The sequence below is a fragment of the Baudoinia panamericana genome (assembly GCF_000338955.1).
Source record: "Baudoinia panamericana UAMH 10762 unplaced genomic scaffold BAUCOscaffold_13, whole genome shotgun sequence".
Lineage (NCBI taxonomy): Eukaryota > Fungi > Ascomycota > Dothideomycetes > Mycosphaerellales > Teratosphaeriaceae > Baudoinia > Baudoinia panamericana.
Genome location: NW_006911269.1, coordinates 749,348 through 768,635, shown reverse-complemented (window position 1 = coordinate 768,635; position 19,288 = coordinate 749,348). Strand labels below are relative to the sequence as shown.

Genomic DNA, 19,288 nt, shown 5'->3' with positions numbered 1-19,288 from the left:
ATAATTCAACAAAAGTATAGCTTAGGCAGCAATGCAACACGGCCACCAAGACAGCATACGGTTGGCACAAGTAAACAGCAGTTGCAAATCCGCACATCACCACCATCCGTTTACTCCTCTGTGATCCGGCACCATTGCTTCACATCGGCACCGCCGCCCCATCCCCTCTCATATCACTCCCCGCGCTCCACACCCCCACTCCCTCCACGGCATCAACATTCCACCTAATCACCTGCCCCCGTCCAAACAACCCCCTCCCCCACCCCGTCACAACCTCAACCTCATGCCCCATCTTCCTCAACCCCCGCACCGTCTCCTCCGCCAACCCATCCTCAACAAACACCGTCCGCCCCTCCACATCCTCCCCCGCCCCAATACACAACCTCGGCGCATCCAGCGCCGCCTGCGGACTTAACCCAAACACGACCTGATTCAGCAACACCTGCACGTGGCCCTGCGGCTGCATGAACCCGCCCATCACGCCGTAGACGGAATGCAAACTCCCGTCGCTCACGTTCGTCACGAGCGCGGGGATGATGGTGTGGTAGGGCCTCTTGTTCGGGGCGAGGATGTTCGGGTGGGAGCGGGGCTGTAACACGAAATTCGCGCCTCGGTTCTGCAGGGTGAAGCCGCATCCCTTCGGGATGATGCAGGTGCCGAAGCCGCCGTAGTTACTGTTGATGAAACTGATCCCGTTGCCTTCGCTGTCCGTGACGGCGAAGTAGACTGTATCGCTTTTGTTGTGGGCGGGGGAGCCGTGAGATAACGGGGCGGAGGCGCGCTTGGGATCGAAGAGTTTGGCGCGTTCGGCTAGGTAAGCGGGGTCGAGAAGGCCTTTCGTCGGCGTGTTGGAGACCTTGGGGTCGGAGATCCACCAGCTGCCGTCCGCGAAGGCGATGCGGAGGGATTCGATGATGGCGTGGAGGTAAGGGGCGGTGTTGTGGTCGTGGGGGGAGAAGGTGGGGATTTTGCTTTCCTTCTCCAGTTCTTTCAGGATGCCGAGAGCCATGAGCGCGACGATGCCTTGGCCGTTGGGCGGGTGTTCCCAGATTTCCACTTCATCCTTGAGGCGTTCGGAGACGCCTTGGCCGCCGAACTTGAGGCTGATGGGTTCGGTTTCTTCGGTGCCGAGGTCCATGTGGTTTTGCAGGTCGTCGTGGGTGAGGTGGCCGCCGAGGTCTTGCACGACCTTCACGAGGGCTTCGGCGACGGAGCCGGTGTAGAAGCCGGCTTTTTGGTGTTTGCCTAGGAGGCGGAAGGTGTTGGCTAAAGTTGGGTTCTTCATGATTTCGCCTGGTTTGGGCGCGCGACAGCCGTCTGGAGCTTTCGGGTCTTTCTTCAGCATTTCCGCGAAGTTCGGGGAGGCTCTTCGGATGAGGCCTTCCGCGCGGTTCCACTAACAGCATCTCGTCAGCCTTTCTGCCCCACTATCCGCAGGGCGGACTCTGTACTCACATAATGCCCCATAACCTCGCCAACCGCAAACCCCTCCTCCCCCAACTTCACCGCCGGCGCCAGAATCTCCTCCAACGTCACCCTTCCACTCCCAAACTTCTCCACCGTATCCACCCACCCCGCCGCCGCGCCCGGGACCGTAACAGCATGCACACTATCCATCGGAATCTTCGCCTCCTCACCCTCCTTCACCCCAAGATCCTTCCTCACCTGCTCCAGCGTCCACCCCGCCCCACTCCGACCACTCCCATTCAAACTGCGGACCTTCTTCGTGTTGGCATGGTAGAAGAGACAGAACATGTCCCCTCCTATCCCCGTACTGCCGGGTTCGGTCATGTTGAGACCCGCGGCGACGGCGATGGCGGCATCGGCGCAGTTGCCGCCGCGGCGCAGGATCTCGAGGCCGCAGGCGCTGGCGAGGGGTTGGGTGGAGGCGACGATGCCGTGGGTGCTGTGGACGACGGAGCGGCGGGAGGGGAAGATGTAGGGGTGTTTGTCGTGGGGGTTGCGGGGTTGGTCGCTGAGGACGTCTTCGTAGCTGGGGTCGGGGGTAGCCATGGTTGCGAAGGAGAGGGTGGTGGTGGTTGACGAGACGGAGTTTTTCAGTAGCCTCGAATGGAGGAAGGAGAGAGAGACAGAGGTGGTAGATGGTGGGAACAGGGCAGTTGCATGAGAAGAGGAGGAGAAACAGTAAGTAAATGGTCCTACCTGTACACTACCGAGTATTACGTATCCACCATGGTATCGCCAATGGGTTGTAGAGCTTGCCGAAGAAGGAAGGTACATGGGGGGGTGGGAAGAGAAAGGCATCAGGGCGGGCAAGAGAATGGCCGAGGTGGGCTGTTCCAATGCCGCACTACCCGCTGCCCCTTCAATCACCACTACTCCTCCATCACCGTGTCAGAGATAGCAGTAGTATAATATCATTGACACATCACGTTCGATTCCCTTCCGGTGTACGACAGCAATCAAATGGTTTCCGCAAAGGGGAGACAGGTGAAATGCCACCCGGGGGTCGACACGGCCCTCTGTCATCCACATGTACCTCTTTCTGCTTGGCAATGACCTCACTCTTCGCCCATCGTCTTCGCGGATGCAGATGGAACGAGTGCCCTGGTGTGGGTGTGCCGTGTGGACGAATGATTCCGTAAGGCTGTGTAACATTCACCACCCGTAGAACAACCACATAAGCCTTTCCTTCCCTCATCCCGTTTGCCAGTTTCCCGATACTGGTAACCACAACCACAACCACCCATTCCATCACCACCACGTGTGAACATAATGGCGGACACTCATCAATCCAAACATCAATCCTCCCGCACCTCCAACTTCATCCGCGCCTCCGGGGAAGTACAAGACAAACACCTTTGGGGCCCGGCGAAATGGATCGTCCAGCTCATTCAGTACATGATCGCCATCATCATCGTCACGATCGGTGAGGGCTTCCGGAGCATCTTCACCGGCGAGTCGCCTTCGAGGCGGAGGGAGCGGGAGCGGCATGCGGGGGGGAGGAAGACGCATTGACGAGAGGACTACGACGACGACGACGACGATGTGTTTTTAGGATGGAGGAGATGATGACGTGACGGCTGCAACAACATCAAATGTGCCGGCATACGGTCGGCTGTCACCACCTAGACTCGGTGCAGTGTGAATGCTGCACTGCGAGGGGATCGCCATCGTACCCGTGTTGCCAGCGAGGACGAGGCAAGAACGACCGCCATCCCGCCTTCGCTTGCCGCGAAGTTAACATCTTGCCTGAACGCTCTTTCTCGACCATGGCTATGGACGGACGACGCCGGAAGCTTATGCCTGAACATGTCGCGGCCCCGCGGGCTTCGATATTCAGGCGTCCGTCCGGTATTGGTCCTTCCCAACTTTACAACTGGCTCAGGCGAGGGATGATGCTTAGTACGATATCACGAGAGCGTGTGGCACAAGTAGCTGCTGGGCTCAGTACACGCACGCCCCAGGAGTAGCAACGGGGTATAGAGGGTAGCATAGCACAGCATAGAACGCAGCGAGCGGTATTGCAAGCAGCAGGGTATCATCCTCATTCACCCATGAACCTTGACTCCATTCATACCTTTCCGCGCCCACATCATCCCGTGACCATCGTCACTTGCCGCCAAAGAACGCCGTAATCCTCGCATTCCCCTCCTTCGTCGGCGTCTCCTTCTTCTTCGCCTTCGCCGCATTGCTCGTCGCACTCCTCGTCTTTGCCGTGTTCGGCGTGCTTTTCGTCGGCGAACTCTTCACAGGCGAAGCGGACATTTCTTTCTTCATCTTCTTCGCCACCGGACTGTCCTCCTCAGCCTTGAGCAACGAAGCATCATCCACTTCAGACATTTCGCGCTTGACGCCTCGCTCCACATACTCATCCGCACGGTGATTAAGCGCTGCGTCGTCTACCGCTCCCACCTCCTCGTCAGGATCCCGCTTCATCGCGCGCTCCAGCTCTCCGTCCGCTTGACCCTCAGGTTTCGGCAACGGAGCATTGGTCTCTGGATCCTCAACTTTGGACGTGACTCGCTTCTCATCCCCATCCCCCTCGCCTGCCTCTCCCCCCACCTTCTCTCCACCTTCGTGCTCGCCATCATGCTCCCCCTCCCCCTTCACCCCCTTCTCCCTCTGCTTCCCAAAGAAATTCGCAATATTCTTCTTGTTCTCCTTGCTATCCACCGGCACCACAAAACCCTTACTATTATTCCCCACCTTCCCCACCGCCTTATCCACCGGATACACCTCCAACTCTCCCTCAAAAGGCTTCAACATCCGCTGCAAACTCCGATCCCATTCCACCTTTGTGGGATCGAGCCACAACTTCATCTCCGCGCTGCCAGGCTCAAGGATGACGGGCATCCGGTCGTGCAGGAACTGCAACTGCTTATTCGGGTCCGTCGTAACAATGGTATACGTATACAACCCCTCCCCCCGACCCTCCCCCCGCTTCCCCCTCCCTCCCCCATCACCCCCACTTTTTCCATCCCCTTCATCCCCCTCATACCTCACACAATCCCACAACCCCGCAAAACACATCAACCCCCCATCCGCCCGGCGCACAAAATGCGGCACCTTCTCCTTGCCCCCATTCTTCTTCAGCCACTCGTAGAACCCCTCCGCCACCACGACGCACCGTTTCCGCAGCTTCATGCTCTTCCACATGCCCCCCGTCTCGCGCGCGAGCGAGTCGTCGCGGCAGTTGATCGTGCGGAGTTGGGAGGCGTAGTCGGGCGGGCGTTTGGTCCACGAGGGGATGAGGCCCCATTTGGCGGATTGGAGGATGTAGGTTGTTGGGTGGTTGTCGGCGGCGGGGGTAGGGTGTTGAATTGATTGGGTGGAAGGGGGATGGGAGAGTTTTGTTCGTTTGGGGGAAGGCTCGTCGTCATTGTCGTTACTTTCGTCGTTGTCGTCGTTGTTGTCGTTGTCGTCGTTGCCGTCGACACCAGTTTGATCGTTGTGGTGGTTGTCTGGTTGACCGCCATGTGGTTGACTGCTGCCAACCCCACCAGTCTGATAGCCCTGAGCGCGATATATCAGGCCCTGATATCCCGGAGCGAAGTTGTAGCTCGGTCGGACTCGGTCGTCGTCGTCGTCCGGTGCTTCTTCCGCCGGCATATTTTGGTCCGCGAGGCGTTGGCGGACTTGAGAGGGCCGCAGGGAGAGGGCGTAGCGGCCGCACATCGTCGCTCACGCCGTCTGCAGGTTTGCTATGAACAGAGGAAGGTTAGATGAGTGCCAAACCAGCGGCGCGTGAGGGCTCGTGATGACGGCCGAGGAAATTGATTGATAGCGTCATACGGCGGGTAAAACCTGGGGTAAGGCTTACTTGAGCTTCTTGATGAAAGTTGTGGATTACTTTGTCGACTGCGATACACACCCTCCACCTCCGCCACTCCTCACCTAAGGCGGTACCACAATGTCCACCCGACAAGCGTTGAGACCGTCCCTTGGACAACTCCTCCGACAATCCCACCCTCCATCTCCCTCCTCAAGATGCCTCCATACCCTCCCCAAGCGTCCCCTCCGAAGACCATCCACCCAATCCCTACACCACCAGCTCCCCCGCCACCGCAACGCCAGCACCAGCAACTTCACCCACAACCTCCGCACCCTCTTCCGCCAAAACCCCGTGTCCATCTCCCTCGCCGCCCTCGCCCTCCTCAGCGGCGTCGGCGCCCTCATCTACGCCAACATCCTCTACCAAACCTACATCGTCGGCGCTTTCCACAAGTACCCGGAGCCCGTCGCGAAGAAGCTGCGGAAAGCGCTGTATTATACCAATACTGACCCGCAACCCGCCGAGGCGCTGAAATTCTACAAGCAGGCGCTTGAGGTTGCGGCGGAGGTGGGGATGGATCCGTTTAGTGACGAGGTGATTGGCGTGCGGATCCAGGTCGGGAAGTTGATGGAGGATGTAGGACAGTTTGGCAAGGCGGCGCAGGTGCTTGAGATTAGTCGGGGGGATTGTTTGGAGCATGTGCGGAGATTGGAGGCGAGGAAGGCAGAGGTTGTTGCAGGGGAAGGGAGCGTGGCCCGGCGGACGAGGATTCTGGCAAAGTGTGTGGCGATGAGTGTGAAGTTGGGGGAGCTGTATGGGAGCCCTGAGGTCTATGATCGCGAGATGGCGGAGGAGAGGTTGGTGTGGGCTGTGGAGACGGTACTGAGAGAACTGCAACGGCGGGAGGGGGTGAAAGCGAGTGAGGGCATTACGGAGGAGCAGTTGGTGGAGCGGGAGGGGAAGTGGATGAGTGGCTCTGAGACGGGGGCGGCGTTGGAGTCGCTGGCGCATAACTATGAGGCGAGGAGCCAGCATTACCTTGCCAGTCCGCTGTTCCTGCAGGCGCTTAGCTTGTACCCGGCGAAGGACTGCCATACGGTCGTGCTGATGAACAACCTGGCCTCGTCATTAGCACAACAGTCACCACGTGCTGCGGCGGCGGCACAAGCCTACGCGACGTCGAGGAATCTCTCGAATCAGCCTACGCCTTCTGCCCCAGCCCCAGCTCAACCGGCGATGACGCGTGAGAGCTTAATTCAAAATGCGCAGACGTGGGCGCAGAAATCGCTGGACGTCGCGGCGAGTATTAGACCTCCGGAACGGACAGAGGAGTGCGATGTGGGTTGTGCGGTAGCGACGCACAATCTGGGCGAGTTTGCTGAGATGCTGGGCCAGCGGCAGGAGGCGAGAAGACGGTATGAGGAGGCAATCAGTATTGCGAGAGCTGTTGGCTTTCAGGAGGGTGTTCAGCAGAGTCAAGAAAGACTGAGGCTTTTGCAAACGGGTTGAAAGTGAGAGTTTGGGCGGTCAACTTCACCAATGATACGATCGATGGAAATTCGCGCGCCTCTAGCGAAGCGGCAGGTCACCGCTCCTACAATTCTCGAGTCCTCCAGCATAACGGTACGCGCTGGACCTTCAACGAACGGGTGGACAAACAGGGATGGAGCAATCACTTCACCATGATCGTATTTGCGGCTAGCGGCGCGATGGAGATGCTTCGATGCGCCCAACTCCGCTCTTATCCCAAACCCTAATGAGCATCAATACGCTTCGAATCACCCATCGATATTACGCCACCCGTAGGATGGAGCCTCAGCCAGAGGAAGCGCTATCCCGCACATGTTCCGCTTTGAGTTCTTCGTAGAGCGACTTGCGCTCACCGGTACGTCTAGCTCGAAACGGAGGAGGCTGCTCGGTAACGGCGGTCGCTGAAAGCGTAACCGGGTTTTGGGGAGTCTCGCCGCTCTCCGTTAGCAACCTGCGCTTTTTGCTCACACCGGAGACGACGGCACGGTCCAGGTGATCTGTGGCATGCTCTTGCGCCCACTTCTTGAGCACAGCATCTTCGGCCGGACTCTCCAGCGAGTGGTAGGATGCGTGATGCGAGCAGCCGTCGCACTCGAAGCTTGTGGCGGCCTGGCTCGGCATCAGCAAGTTTGGGAGGATAAGAGGCGGTTTGGGGGCTTACTTTGACGGGGTGAAGCATGAAACGTAGGCATGAACAAGCCGGCGCCATCAACGAACTCTTATAGTTGCAGCGGCCACGTGGTGGCGTGTAGTTCATCGCTGACCAGACACTATTTTTGGGTATCTGGCCAGCCATGCTATCGGCCAAGTCAGAGAATCTGCTCACTGAGAGGTACACTTGGCGTTTGCCAGACTTGTGTTGAGGGTTCGCAGATTATGTGCTGCACGTAGCGATCTCTGAGGATAAGTCGTGTGGGGAAGGCACGAGCATGACGCGACGTCACGAGAGTGCAGTTCAACACATTCACCACGACAACGTGGCACAGCACTTGCACGTACGCTCTGCTACAGGTTCGGCTGTGTCTCACGATGTAAGTCCGCAAGCGTCATCTCGCTCGCCTCAACATACTTCCGCCATCTTTCATATCGAGACTCATAGTAGGAGGCGAGCTCGTACACTCCCTTCTCATGTATGAACTCAGCCAGCTCAATAGCATCCGAGATCGCCTGATTTGCACCGTAGCCGCCAAGAATCGGCCCAGCATGCGTGGCATCGCCTATCAGAATGGTACCGTGCTTCGCCGCTTCATGCAGCTGGGTAGCTTCGACAAGCACAGAACGCATCAGCCAATTGAGCAGCCGATCAGATCGCATCGCTTGCGCGTCGAAGATGTACTTGAACAAGCCATCCAGGTTCCGAAGCCCGGCTACTTCCTCGAAAAAGGCGTTCGGTATGCCTGTCGCTCCTGCAGTCGACCTATCTGGGATGAACAGCGGGTCCGAGTCTCTCGCCGGACGTGAGTAGGTGTAGCTGATGCTCACGTGCTCCTTCGTCTCATCGTTGATGGTGACTTGCATGAGCGTTTGCCCCTGCCTTTGCTCCGTGACCGTGCCATCTAGGTGTGGAGCGAATATATCATGCCAGAGCTCACGGTTGACTCGCCGTTTGCCATTGTACACCACGAATGGTAGGATCTTGAAATCGCTAGTGTGCGAGATGAGTTTGCGCACCTGTGAGTGCGGTCCGTCTGCGCCAATCACCACGTTTGACTGCACTTCCCGCCCATTGCGGAAGAGCAGTATATTGAGACCGCCTTCATGCTTGATGTCGGTAAGCTCATGCTCAAACCTTATGTCGAGGCCCTCGCTCAAACGCTGCTCCAGTTTCCGCCTATTGGCGCGGAAGTCTTCATCATTACTGTTCGCATAGTGAGATCTACCGTGCAGCCGACCGACTCCACCACTGGCAGAGTCAACGGCGAAACTTCTCCGGAACCCGTGGTCGTCAAACTTGATGTACGGAAGCAGTGGCCGGTATGCGGTAGGCTGCAACGTCATGCCGTAGTTGTGTCTTGTTGAGAAAGTACGAGCTGCGTCTCTTTCGTAGAGCACGGCAGAAACTCCGTGGTATCGCAAACATTGTCCGAATACTAGTGCCGAAAGGCCGGCACCTATAATAGTAATTTGTGGTTGAGACATACGTTTTGAGAGATGTCTCGTAAAGTAGAAGTGCGCCCACTTTTTCAGGAATAGACCGACACGAACGGTTCACATACGTTGTGCTGTCATGTCTCGAACTCTGTTACAAGCAACACTGTACTTACTTCAGCCGGCATTGTGACTGCGCAGAGGGTCATGTTTCGTGATCTTCGACGCAAATCACTCACATTTGACATGGCGGGCGTAGATCTCGCGGTCCTTCAACCGGGCAGTATGTGACATGAAGGTGTAACCCAACCCTCATTCTTCCCACAGCTGTCTATGCACAATATAACTCACCTGGCTCCTCACTGCTGCAGTCCAGCCCAAGCTGAAGCATGAAGAGGACGTTCGCGACTGCGATTGGAGAGAGCCGTTTGGGGTCCACAGATGAATGCCTGAATCAAAGCCTGTAGGAACATGAACGATTATGCAAGCACAGGGAGCAATACTGGATTGCCTGCATTGGCGCCAATGCACCATGCGGCCTTACGAAAGACGAAAACTCAGGCGGCTGGATAGAGCAGCGGTAAAAAGTGCATGAGAGAAAGGGCTGGTTTTGCGGTCACCGGCCGCCAGGGTTGGTTAACGTTCGAAGAAAACTTCCTAGAAGGTAGCGGTTTGCTGTCGTGATGAGACCTATGTTGTGGCGTTTACAGAGCACACGAGTGGGAAGTGTAGCATAGTGAACAGTGCTCGTCGTCGTTGCTAGGAAACGGGGGTAGATCCGACTGCGGCCGTTTGGACTTCGCGGCAACGCTTCCCGAAGGCGCTGCAGGGAATAGAGTGGATCACGAAGCGATCAAGGCGTGTTTATGCGCAGCCTTTCGGGGAGTTGACTTGGTTGACCAGCATCTTCCGTCCGTCTTCTGCCAACATCAACATCCTTGTGTATACCCACGTCGCTCGTTCCTTATTGCGCATTGTACTCGTCTCCAGTAGCAGCAACTTCCAGCACTGCGCGGTGAATCCCGGGCTTCACTGCATGCACTCAAGACTACCTTACCTTAATCGATAAGCTGAAGCGTACAGCTCGACTTGCTGCGCTGGCACTTCTCAGCAGCAGCATCCACCGGAACGTTGCAACCTGCTGTTCCGCTCTCACAGCGCACCCTTTGCACCACGCAAACAACGATTTCCGTCGCTGAGTCAACGACGAGGCGCAAGAGACCCGGTTGCGGATCACTGCACCACTGCTCATTGCAACACAAGAGCAACGATTGGCGGAAGCGGCAGCGTTACACAAAGCGAGCGACCGCAGACTACCGCGGGCGAGGGAGCTCGAACTAATCTCCGCCACACGCGCAATCCGGTGTAACTCATATTGACTAAGCGTTTGTGAGCTCAGTCTCGCTCTTCTCAGCAAAACATCCGTTTGCGATATGCATCGCGTTGCCGGTAGCACTTTCTTCGCTTAAGCGTTGGGAAGCATGGGCGTCGACAGTCGCAGGCCGCCGCTTCCGGCGCCGACGGAGTCGACGGACGAGAACTCACCCGTCGAGACCGAGCTGGCCACTAACCTCACAGCACGCACCGACAAGACCAGCTACGAAATACCGGAGGATGGCAGCCCGATTACCATATCTACACAGAAACTCACGGGCGGCAAGGAGCTAGGCCGCTCGACACACCACCGGCAGAAGAGTCAAACATCATTACTTATAGAGTACTTCGAAGGCTCCAAGACTGGCGACAAGGTCAAGAGCCGGCCGAGCGTTCGAGTCAAGGTTACACCGAGTGCGACGAAGAAGGGTAGGCATGGTGGACACGACGCAATTCAGATCACGAACATTGGCAAGGATCGCAAGGCTTCTTACACCCGGCGCATTTCGCTGAGCAGCAGCAAGAACGTCGAGACAGGCTTAGCGCCAGGCGAGGGTACGGAAATCAGTCATTCTTCGGAGAGTAACGTCTCAGCACGTCCGCCCATCGAGATCGAAGTATTGAATCACAACGGCAGCGACATGTCGAACGGTCGATCTTCGCGCGGTTTGCTGTATGCGCAGAATGAATCGAATGTATCGTCTATGCCGCCTGATAGCATGCTTGAGGGCAGCAGGATCACAGACAGCGACCTTAGCCGCGATCTCCACCACGACGACGATATCACAGTCACAGAAGAGGACCACTTGAAAGCTCCAGCAGATGCGCGCAGCCGGAGCGCGAGCCACGAGCGCCTCGCACAGAAGGTTGTCGAGAAGCTTGGCCAAGGCGCGACGAGATCGTACAAGGGCGCCAGCACCACTCGAGACCGCAGCTACGGCAAAGAGTACGACGACGATGACTACGACCGAGAGCGCCGAAGGCACAGGTCACACTACCCAGGAGATGATTCAACCATCAGCGGCAACGGCTCGAGCATGCTGTCGTATCGTTCCGGCTCGTCGCAAGCTTCGCGTCTTTCCAACAACCCGAGGTTACTGGAGGTCGTCGAGCAAACGATCAAGCGCGTGATCATGCCCGAACTCAGAGCCATCAAGGAAGATCAGCGTGCTGATCGCAACTTGCGCTCCTTCGACAGCGGTCGTACCACCATCCCGAAAGACGGCTATGAGAGCCCAACGCTTGAGCGGCGTGTCAGCAAGTCATCAAGCACACCGCATCTCTCCAGCAAGCCGAAAGTAGTCCTCAACCGTGAAGGTGATGATCCTGGCACTGTTCTGTCACGTGGGGACTCTGAGCGCCAGAAGATACGCAAGTCAAGTCGCGAGTACATGGATCGTCCATCCAGCAGGAGATCTTCGGGTACGCAGTCGCAGCAAGGTGATGGGTACGACGAAGAGGGCAAGGTGCGCCGCAAGTCTAGCCGAAGTAGCCACGGTCTTCGCGACGCAGCCGCTGCAGGAATGGCTGGTGGCATCCTGACCGCGGCCGCACTAAAGTCGCACGACTCGCAGTCAGACACGCATGAGCGTCGCAAGAAGCGGAACAGATCCCACGGTAGCCGCAGTCGTTCGACGAGCATTGCCGAGACCAACGACGAGGCGTACGGCCGCCAGGAAGAGATCCCGCCCCTACCGATGGCCAGTCGTATCAACGACTCGGATGTCACTCGCGAAAGCATTCTTTCCACCTCAACTGAGCGGCCGTCCGAGATCATGACGCCAATCCGAGAGGTGTCACGTGGCTCAGTGGGAGACGCAATGTCTCCCGTAAGCGGACGTACGCCGACACGGACGCCAGTGTCTGGGTCGCGAGGATTGGGCATGAGCCACACAAACTACTCTATCGACAGTCCGACCAACAGCATCTCTGGAAAGGCACGGATGGCTGGCCTTGCTGCTGCGGGTCTCGGTGGACTTGCTGCTGCAGAAGGCGTCGGAACTCATCATCACGACTCGGTCGATGCTGATGGCTATGGGGAGACTATGTCACGACGTGGCGTCGCAAGTCCAGCTCAGAGCGTCTCGAGTCTCAAGAAGCAGTTCGAAGAAGAGGAGTCGCTCGTACCGCAAGGCCTGCGCCCTAAGAGCGCCGCATCAAGGTCATCAGCCGGACGTCTACGTGAAGCGCGGCTCTCCCCTAACTCCATCCGTTCTTCGCCCACGACACAGCGACTCGCGGCATCAAGGCAGCAATCGCAGAATGTCAGTGGTGACGAATTCATTACACCGCTTGAGCGGCCCGATGCTTCCTTCATGCGTGAGACCACTCCTGGCACGCCAACTGGCGGAGAAAGCATAGACGAGTGGTACGAGCGCCAGCATCAAGTCAATGACCGCTATCGCCATTCGCTCGGAGAGGCGACAAACCGCGACTCGTACCAGACTAATCCTTTTCCCGAGGATGACCGGCGTTTCACGCGGTACACGGACGACAGCTTCGATGAGCCGGTCGAGGAGGTTGCCGAAGACGAGCAGAATGTGAAAGGCGTCGGCGCAAACCCCATTTTCCAGCAGCCTGCGGGGATTGAATCTAACGTGGCTTCACTGATGGAGCCTTCAACCATCAGCAGCAATATGCGGACTTCGGAGGATAGTCCGGTCAAGTCTAGTGGCACCTACGCAAGCCGTATGGCGATGGCGGACAAATTGCGCGAACTGGACAAAGAGGGTCCGCCAGCTATGTACGAGGGCTCTACGCTCAGCCAGACCATGCCCAGCCCGGATCGCTGGGCTGCGATTAAAGCACAAGTGTCTGGCGCTAATAGCAGAGAGAATGTAAGGTCACTCGGCTCGCCACATCAAAGTCCGGCGAGGAGTCTCCGTGAGCAGCCCTCGGCGCCAGTTATGGGAGCTAGTGGCTTGCCGGTTGCTGACGATCCATTACCGGAGATTGGACATTATGATGATACTAAGTCGGAAATCTCGACGAACCCTTCAATCATTCATGGTCCGCTGGGTGGCGATATTACGGGGAAGGATACTTGGCCGTATACACCTGAGCCAGAGTCTGCGAAGAGGGAGCTCGCCACTCCGGGACAGAGGTCGTTGCGTGGTACGCCAGGTAAGGGTGATGGTCTGTTCGCGGCTGCTGCTGGCGGTGCTGCGGCTTTGGCGGCGGCGCATGCTGCAAAGCAGCCGACTGTCGAAGACGAGCATGCTTTGCGGCGCGAGTACTCCCCAGTTGTGCGACACGCGGGTAAGGAAATTGACCGTGAAGCGACGCCAACCGGCAGCCCTGCCGCCTTCCGGGATGAAGGATATGCAACGGATGTGCATGGCCGGTCGACTGATGCCATCACTCCACAGCCACGCTATAGCAAGGAGGACATGGAGGACTATCAACGTGCAATGGACGCCCACGACGATGATCCCTTCACGACGACAGATGTCAAGCATGCACGCCATGTCAGTGGCAATTCGCACGGCATTGCGTCTCCGCTCTACGACAGCGCCACCGGAAAGGGCATCAATGGGATTCAGTCCAAGGACATCGTTGCCCTTATGGATCACCTCACCGTGCGAGATGCTCAACGCAATGCTCGCGATACCGAAATCTTGGTGACACTGGTCCGCAACGCCGCCGAGCTGCGGCAGTCGTTTGACGAGATGAAGCAGTTCATCAAGGATCAGGACCGGCTGATTATGGCCAATACGGATCGCGATGCGGAGCAGCTCCAGAAAGTGCTGAGCGGACCGCGTCCACAGCCTCCAGGCACGCCTCGCACTACGCCCAGACGCGACACGTCTTCGCAAGAAGATGTTCAGGCGAAGCGGAAGGGTGTGCTGAGACGTGCGCTCAAGGGCCTCACCGGTGGCAGACGCGCGGATGATCTTGCGAAGTTCGAGGGTATGCTTATGGAGATATTGGAAAACGTGGAAGACTTGAAGCATGGCGGGGTTAGTGCTCGTCAGCCTACGGGGTACACGAATGATACGAACGACACGCTTGACTCCTACGCGAAGCTTCGCGCCGCTCCCGACTCCGGCTACGAGCCAGAGGGCCATGCAGGTACATCGAGCACACCAAGCCACTCTGGCGATTTCGAGACGCCGCCGAGGATCGAGAAGCACCAGTTCCATTCAGGCTATGATGGTCGACGAGGCTCGGTCAACCGCGTTAGCACTGTGATGGAAGGTGATGAAGATGAAGAACTTACGCCTGACGAAGACCATCTGCTTCATCATCAGTTCGAGAACAATGAGCGGATGCTCACGCCCACGCAAGAGACGATCCGTGACCAACGCGGCCAGTCGCCGAATGATACGCCTTACCACGGTGCGGAAAGGTACGCAGATGGGAATGGACATACTGCGGAGCTTACCCCAAAAACCGCGGACAAGCAGCGCAAGCATAAGAGCAACAGTTCGTCAATCTTCGGCTTCGGTGGAGGGCCGAAGATTTCGCGCTGGTCCAAGACGACCTCTTCGTCTGCGGCTCCGGATCGGACGTCGCTCGACAGTCCGAATGCGGCGCGCGGTGTACGTCCGCTGTCAGCGGCATCACGGTCAAGGTCGCAGATTGATAAGTACGATGATGAAGACTACGATGTTCATCCAGACGACCGTCTGCGGTCGACGCAAAGCCTGGCAAGAGACCAGCAGCGGCCAGTATCTCAGGCGGAGACGAGGAGTATGCGGAGTCAGGCCAGCAAAATCACTCGTACGCCTTCACCGTTGGTCCCGTCCGAGGCTTCCGTTGATCGGGATGTGGACTACCGTCATCGTGAAGCTTCTCCCGTTCAGTATGACGATGAGCACGAGTTCGATGACCCGAAGTACCAGGCCCACCGCAACTCGCTGCTACTCCAGCACCCCCAGCCTCGACAAGGTCCCACCGGGCGCCACCAGAACAAATTAGAAACGCAAGCAGAAGACTTTGACGATCCTTCCGGTACCAACAGCGATGTCTCCCAACGTACTACGAGTGACTTCGACCCAACGATGTGGGGATCTTCCGGTACAGCCGCGCTTGCGCGCAACCGACTGAGCCAAGCCGAACCTATGAGCCCGGCCAGCGGAGGAGGATATGGCGGCACCACAGCAGAAAGGGATGAAGGACCGCTGATTCCACAACAGAAGCCCCAATCTCGGATCCACGAGACGGTGCCGGAATCCGACTGGGAGCCCACATACAGTAACAGCGGGTTCAGCAAAGGCGGCTATTACGCAAGCCCGTACGGATCGGGACATCTGCTTGAGCCGATTGAGGAGGTTCGGTATAGTCTGGAGACGGATAGTGGACATGTAAGTTTCTTCACGTAGCCAGCCAGCCTGGCAGGTGTTTGTGATGGCGTGTGTGTGAAGCTAATCATGTTGTGCAGTTGTCTCCTGAGCCCCAGACTGCACAGGCGGTTGACATGCGCCACAAGGGTCGTAAGATCACGGGTCCGAGACCGATGGGGCGTACTCGCAGTCCTGTGGCGCCACAGGCGAGGATTGTGGAGCACAATAATGGGACGGTTCGTCGGAAGCCAGTGGCGAAAGGTACGACATAACTAGGCTTTGAGGATGAGGAATTGAATGCTTACGTGGTGGTTGCAGCTTCTGAAGACAGTCTTGAAAGCGATGGGTATTGATATCAACCATGTGAAGATGTGCAGACACGAGCTCATAATACGAGACGGTCGTTGGGTGTTATGAGGGAGGATCAGAACGCCACAACATGCGGCAGAGTTGGCTCGCATAGGCCTTGTACATGGTGTGGTACTCTCTCATCTTTCGAGATCGATTATCAGGGGTTGCTGTTGTGTGCAAAGACGGTAATCTGACACAGTGTATTCCGGGAGAGAAGTGTGTTGCACGCGCATTTGCCATAACCGGCCGAAGCCACTTAATGTCGATGGTGAATGACAAGCCCGAGGCAAATATCCAGGCTGCAACAATCTTGGACCTCTAGTCTTGGCAAGGTTCCTGATGTTCATGTACCTCAGGTACCGAACGCTGAACTGCACGCGGCAGCGTATCCCGGGAAAACAAAAAGGCATGAGAAAGATTGTCGTATATGGAAGGTAAAGAACGCTTGTGGGTCTGATCCTACCGATCGCACACTGTGGGAGAGTACTTACAACAAACCCAGTGGCCACAACGTATCGTTAGCTCGGTCGACGCATCGACCGAGCTATGCCCAAGCAGGCGCGGCATTTCGTTAACAGCGTGAGGAGTCAGATCCGTGTAAGCGGTTTGCCGATGGTACCGAGTGGAGAAGCATCCTGCATTGGTATGCCAGACTCTCCCGCCACCTCGATGCTTTTGCAACGCCAGATTGTGCCCTGCAGGGCCAGCGATTGCCGTAATCCAGAGCGTGCGATTCGAACTGCAGGAAATAAGGCGGCGTGAACTCCTGTCTCTTATTGTAGTCATGTAGTTGAAGATCCACTCACGGCATCGTCTGAGGTGGGCCTAGAGGCCGCAGTGGGAGTATGCGCCTACAGAGCCGCATGCGGCATGCTTAGATAATACCTAACTACAGCTCTTGAGGAGCATGACTTGTGGCGGTTCCCTCGGTTCTAGGCTGGTCAGAATTCAGGGCGATCTGATAAAGGGAGCAGCGCGGAGCGTCTGGCTGGCCAAAACCCTGCCTGAGCTTGGCTGGAGCGCTGTCTCGTGATCATAAAGTCCCTATCAATCACTGTAAATATCGTGAATATCACCATGGCTGAGGGGATCGTGTCGATCAGGCAGGGTGCTCGTTTGGAAACTGCGGATTGTAGGTACATCTCGGCAGTGCGCTTCACGGGATACGCAGCGCATTTGGCCTGCTCGGCAAGGGCAAATCGTTGTGATGCAATGGTGGCGAACCCGCTTCGCTTTCCGCCTGAATGGAGTCACGGCATGCTGGGAACACAAGGTATGACCCCGAGCCTGACCGAACCATAGATGATGAGGCTCAAACGCCTCGGTGGCGTGCCGGTTAGGATGGCCGTAGTCCGAGCGTTACGGTTAGCCGCTACCTCTCCCCACAAGCACGCGATGCTGGCGAGGGACGAGAAGGCCTCGAGCGCGCTGCATGCAGGCGCGGCAGTGTGACTTATAAGGGCCCATTCCTACATATTGCGCGGAGAAGAATGGGTTTCAGACATTCTGAAGCTACCGTAGGTGTCGCTGCGAAACGGTTGTGCTCGATGGAATTTCGTTATATGACGGCGTTCCTTTCGAGCTGATCTCGATTCCGCCATTGAATCGTCGATTGCAACGTGCACTATTCTCCGTCACGCATTTGGCATCTTTAACGCTACAGGGAGCTTGCGATGCATCGGGTGGAGCACGCGTGATGCGGACGTCCAGTCTTGACTTCGCGATGTCTATTTGCCTCAATACTGTCCTTCAGGTTACAGGCGATGCGAAACCAGGACAGCTATATCGACACTGTGCCCCACCGTTCTCGGCCGGCGCAGACATCTCCGGTGCTCTGATGTCTAGCGCTGGAAGACATCAACCACCGCCATTGATTGCTGCACGGTCAAGCAAAGGCAGCGACAGCGGTAGTGGTGACGGGTCGCGAACCCCCACAAACTCCGAGCAGCGCTTAGCAGGAGGACGACCGAAGCGGACGCTCATTGAGAGTGCATGCTCAGCATGTCGAAGAAGGAAGTCGAGGGTACGTACTCACCACCTACTGGTAACATTAGCTTGGCTAACGCTTGGCACAGTGTGACGGTGCAAGGTATGTCGCCATTACCATCCTTGGCGCTATGCTATTTGACTGACAGCATCATCCAAGGCCATCATGTACTCGCTGCCAGACGTTGCGTACCAACTGTCAGTATGAGGCCGAAGAGGGCGAAAGCCGGTGGTCAGCCCTCCGTCGCCGCAATCACATCCTGGAAACTGAGCGCAACGAACTACGCGAATTGCTGGGCTACTTGCAGAGTCTATCGGAGCCCGACGCTCAGGAGCTCTTCCACCGCATTCGTAACGGAGGCTACGAAGAAGTGTTCACTCTCGTTGCGCAACTCCGCGAGCGTGACGGCGTAACGCAGTTGAACTCGCTTCCCAGACCGCCACCAATGCTCCACCAAGGATCAACTTCGAGCTCCTCGGGCAACGAGCAACGCCTGCCACCGATCTCGGTCATGTTCGAAGTCTCGTCAGGAGGGCCACCTCCGGCCAACGTACCTGCACTCAACAACTACTACACCTCGCCGACTGCGCCCACGTTCCCTCCGAATCTCCCTCGAGCACAGAGCGACGGTTCGAATTACAGCCGCGGTTCGCAATCGTCGAATGATTATCCATGGTCCGCAACGTCAGCACCCTGAAAGGAGTTACCGAAGTACATATAAACATCCCCATGATGATTTTGCTTCCGTCTGTCCGTGTGATATCCCGCAATCCGCTGTCGGACAGCAGCTCTTGTTTTCACTCAAGCGTGGATGGCACGTCAATCATCACATCGTGTTTACGGCATTCGAACGAAATGCGCACATTAATAGACAGGGAGCCCATGTCGATACTGGAATGCATGCAAGCATAGTTACGGCGTTTTACAGGCGGTCGGAGAACAGTCACTCTACATCGTGAATACACGTAGAGGTAGGCCTGAAGTCTACATACAACGGACTCGGCGCTAAGACAGCGATTGGCGGTAGACAGACTGGCGTGAAAATCTGGCAAGGACGGGCGTTTGCATTGCATAGTTGTACTGCGAGCGGGCTGCATAGAAACAGCTAAGGATTCGGGAGAAGGCGTTAGGCGTCAGTCGAGCAGTACCTAGTCGTTTTGAGCGGGTCCGGCTATATCGAGTAAGAGGTATCGCGGTACTCGAACGATAGCAACGACTGGTGGCACTCACCCAGACTTTCTCTGCGAATGCTACTTGCCAAGTTACTTGGCTGCTAGACCAGAGAGATGACTCCTTGAATGATGAGAATAGCGGCAAATAAGGTGGCCAGAGATTGTGCCTCTTGTCGTCGAGACAGCAGTCTGATGAAGGATAGACGGTCCGCAAGCCTCCACCGCTTCCTCCAGCACAACGCAGCCCCCAATGACCCCGGCAGAG

General features: G+C 56.9%; 7 protein-coding genes across 7 annotated transcripts; 3 read left to right on the top strand and 4 right to left on the bottom strand.

Moving 5' to 3' along the window:
- Positions 1-139: 139 nt before the first annotated feature.
- Positions 140-2,013, bottom strand: BAUCODRAFT_78475 (uncharacterized protein; the record flags this gene model as incomplete). The annotated part of the gene is made up of 2 exons (XM_007682329.1): positions 140-1,396; positions 1,456-2,013. The coding sequence occupies 2 exons, from the start codon at positions 2,011-2,013 to the stop codon at positions 140-142; spliced, it is 1,815 nt and encodes a 604-aa protein (XP_007680519.1).
- Positions 2,014-3,573: 1,560 nt separating this feature from the next.
- On the bottom strand, positions 3,574-5,139 carry BAUCODRAFT_78256 (uncharacterized protein; the record flags this gene model as incomplete). The annotated part of the gene is made up of 4 exons (XM_007682312.1): positions 3,574-3,765; positions 3,868-4,411; positions 4,463-4,833; positions 4,960-5,139. 4 exons carry the CDS (start codon positions 5,137-5,139, stop codon positions 3,574-3,576), a joined length of 1,287 nt encoding a protein of 428 aa, XP_007680502.1.
- Positions 5,140-5,244: 105 nt separating this feature from the next.
- Positions 5,245-6,936, top strand: BAUCODRAFT_286968 (uncharacterized protein). Its single transcript, XM_007682553.1, has one exon. The coding sequence runs from the start codon at positions 5,375-5,377 to the stop codon at positions 6,743-6,745; it is 1,371 nt and encodes a 456-aa protein (XP_007680743.1). The 5' UTR covers positions 5,245-5,374; the 3' UTR covers positions 6,746-6,936.
- Positions 6,937-7,336: 400 nt separating this feature from the next.
- Positions 7,337-9,386, bottom strand: BAUCODRAFT_38429 (uncharacterized protein). The gene has a single exon (XM_007682208.1). The coding sequence runs from the start codon at positions 8,903-8,905 to the stop codon at positions 7,772-7,774; it is 1,134 nt and encodes a 377-aa protein (XP_007680398.1). The 5' UTR covers positions 8,906-9,386; the 3' UTR covers positions 7,337-7,771.
- Positions 9,387-9,875: 489 nt separating this feature from the next.
- On the bottom strand, positions 9,876-10,221 carry BAUCODRAFT_286901 (uncharacterized protein). The gene has a single exon (XM_007682552.1). It carries the CDS (start codon positions 10,104-10,106, stop codon positions 9,903-9,905), a length of 204 nt encoding a protein of 67 aa, XP_007680742.1. The 5' UTR covers positions 10,107-10,221; the 3' UTR covers positions 9,876-9,902.
- A 114-nt stretch (positions 10,222-10,335) lies between these two features.
- On the top strand, positions 10,336-15,785 carry BAUCODRAFT_78130 (uncharacterized protein; the record flags this gene model as incomplete). The annotated part of the gene is made up of 2 exons (XM_007682303.1): positions 10,336-15,534; positions 15,612-15,785. 2 exons carry the CDS (start codon positions 10,336-10,338, stop codon positions 15,783-15,785), a joined length of 5,373 nt encoding a protein of 1,790 aa, XP_007680493.1.
- Positions 15,786-17,363: 1,578 nt separating this feature from the next.
- Positions 17,364-18,849, top strand: BAUCODRAFT_286771 (uncharacterized protein). The gene is made up of 3 exons (XM_007682551.1): positions 17,364-17,887; positions 17,940-17,953; positions 18,011-18,849. Exons 1-3 carry the CDS (start codon positions 17,561-17,563, stop codon positions 18,546-18,548), a joined length of 879 nt encoding a protein of 292 aa, XP_007680741.1. The 5' UTR covers positions 17,364-17,560; the 3' UTR covers positions 18,549-18,849.
- Positions 18,850-19,288: the final 439 nt, after the last annotated feature.

Bases quoted from the DNA above. Each gene is read 5' to 3' on its own strand.
- BAUCODRAFT_286771 (XM_007682551.1), top strand. From the start codon at position 17,561: ATGCGGACGTCCAGTCTTGACTTCGCGATGTCTATTTGCCTCAATACT.
- BAUCODRAFT_38429 (XM_007682208.1), bottom strand. From the start codon at position 8,905: ATGTCTCAACCACAAATTACTATTATAGGTGCCGGCCTTTCGGCACTA.
- BAUCODRAFT_286901 (XM_007682552.1), bottom strand. From the start codon at position 10,106: ATGAGCAGTGGTGCAGTGATCCGCAACCGGGTCTCTTGCGCCTCGTCG.
- BAUCODRAFT_286968 (XM_007682553.1), top strand. From the start codon at position 5,375: ATGTCCACCCGACAAGCGTTGAGACCGTCCCTTGGACAACTCCTCCGA.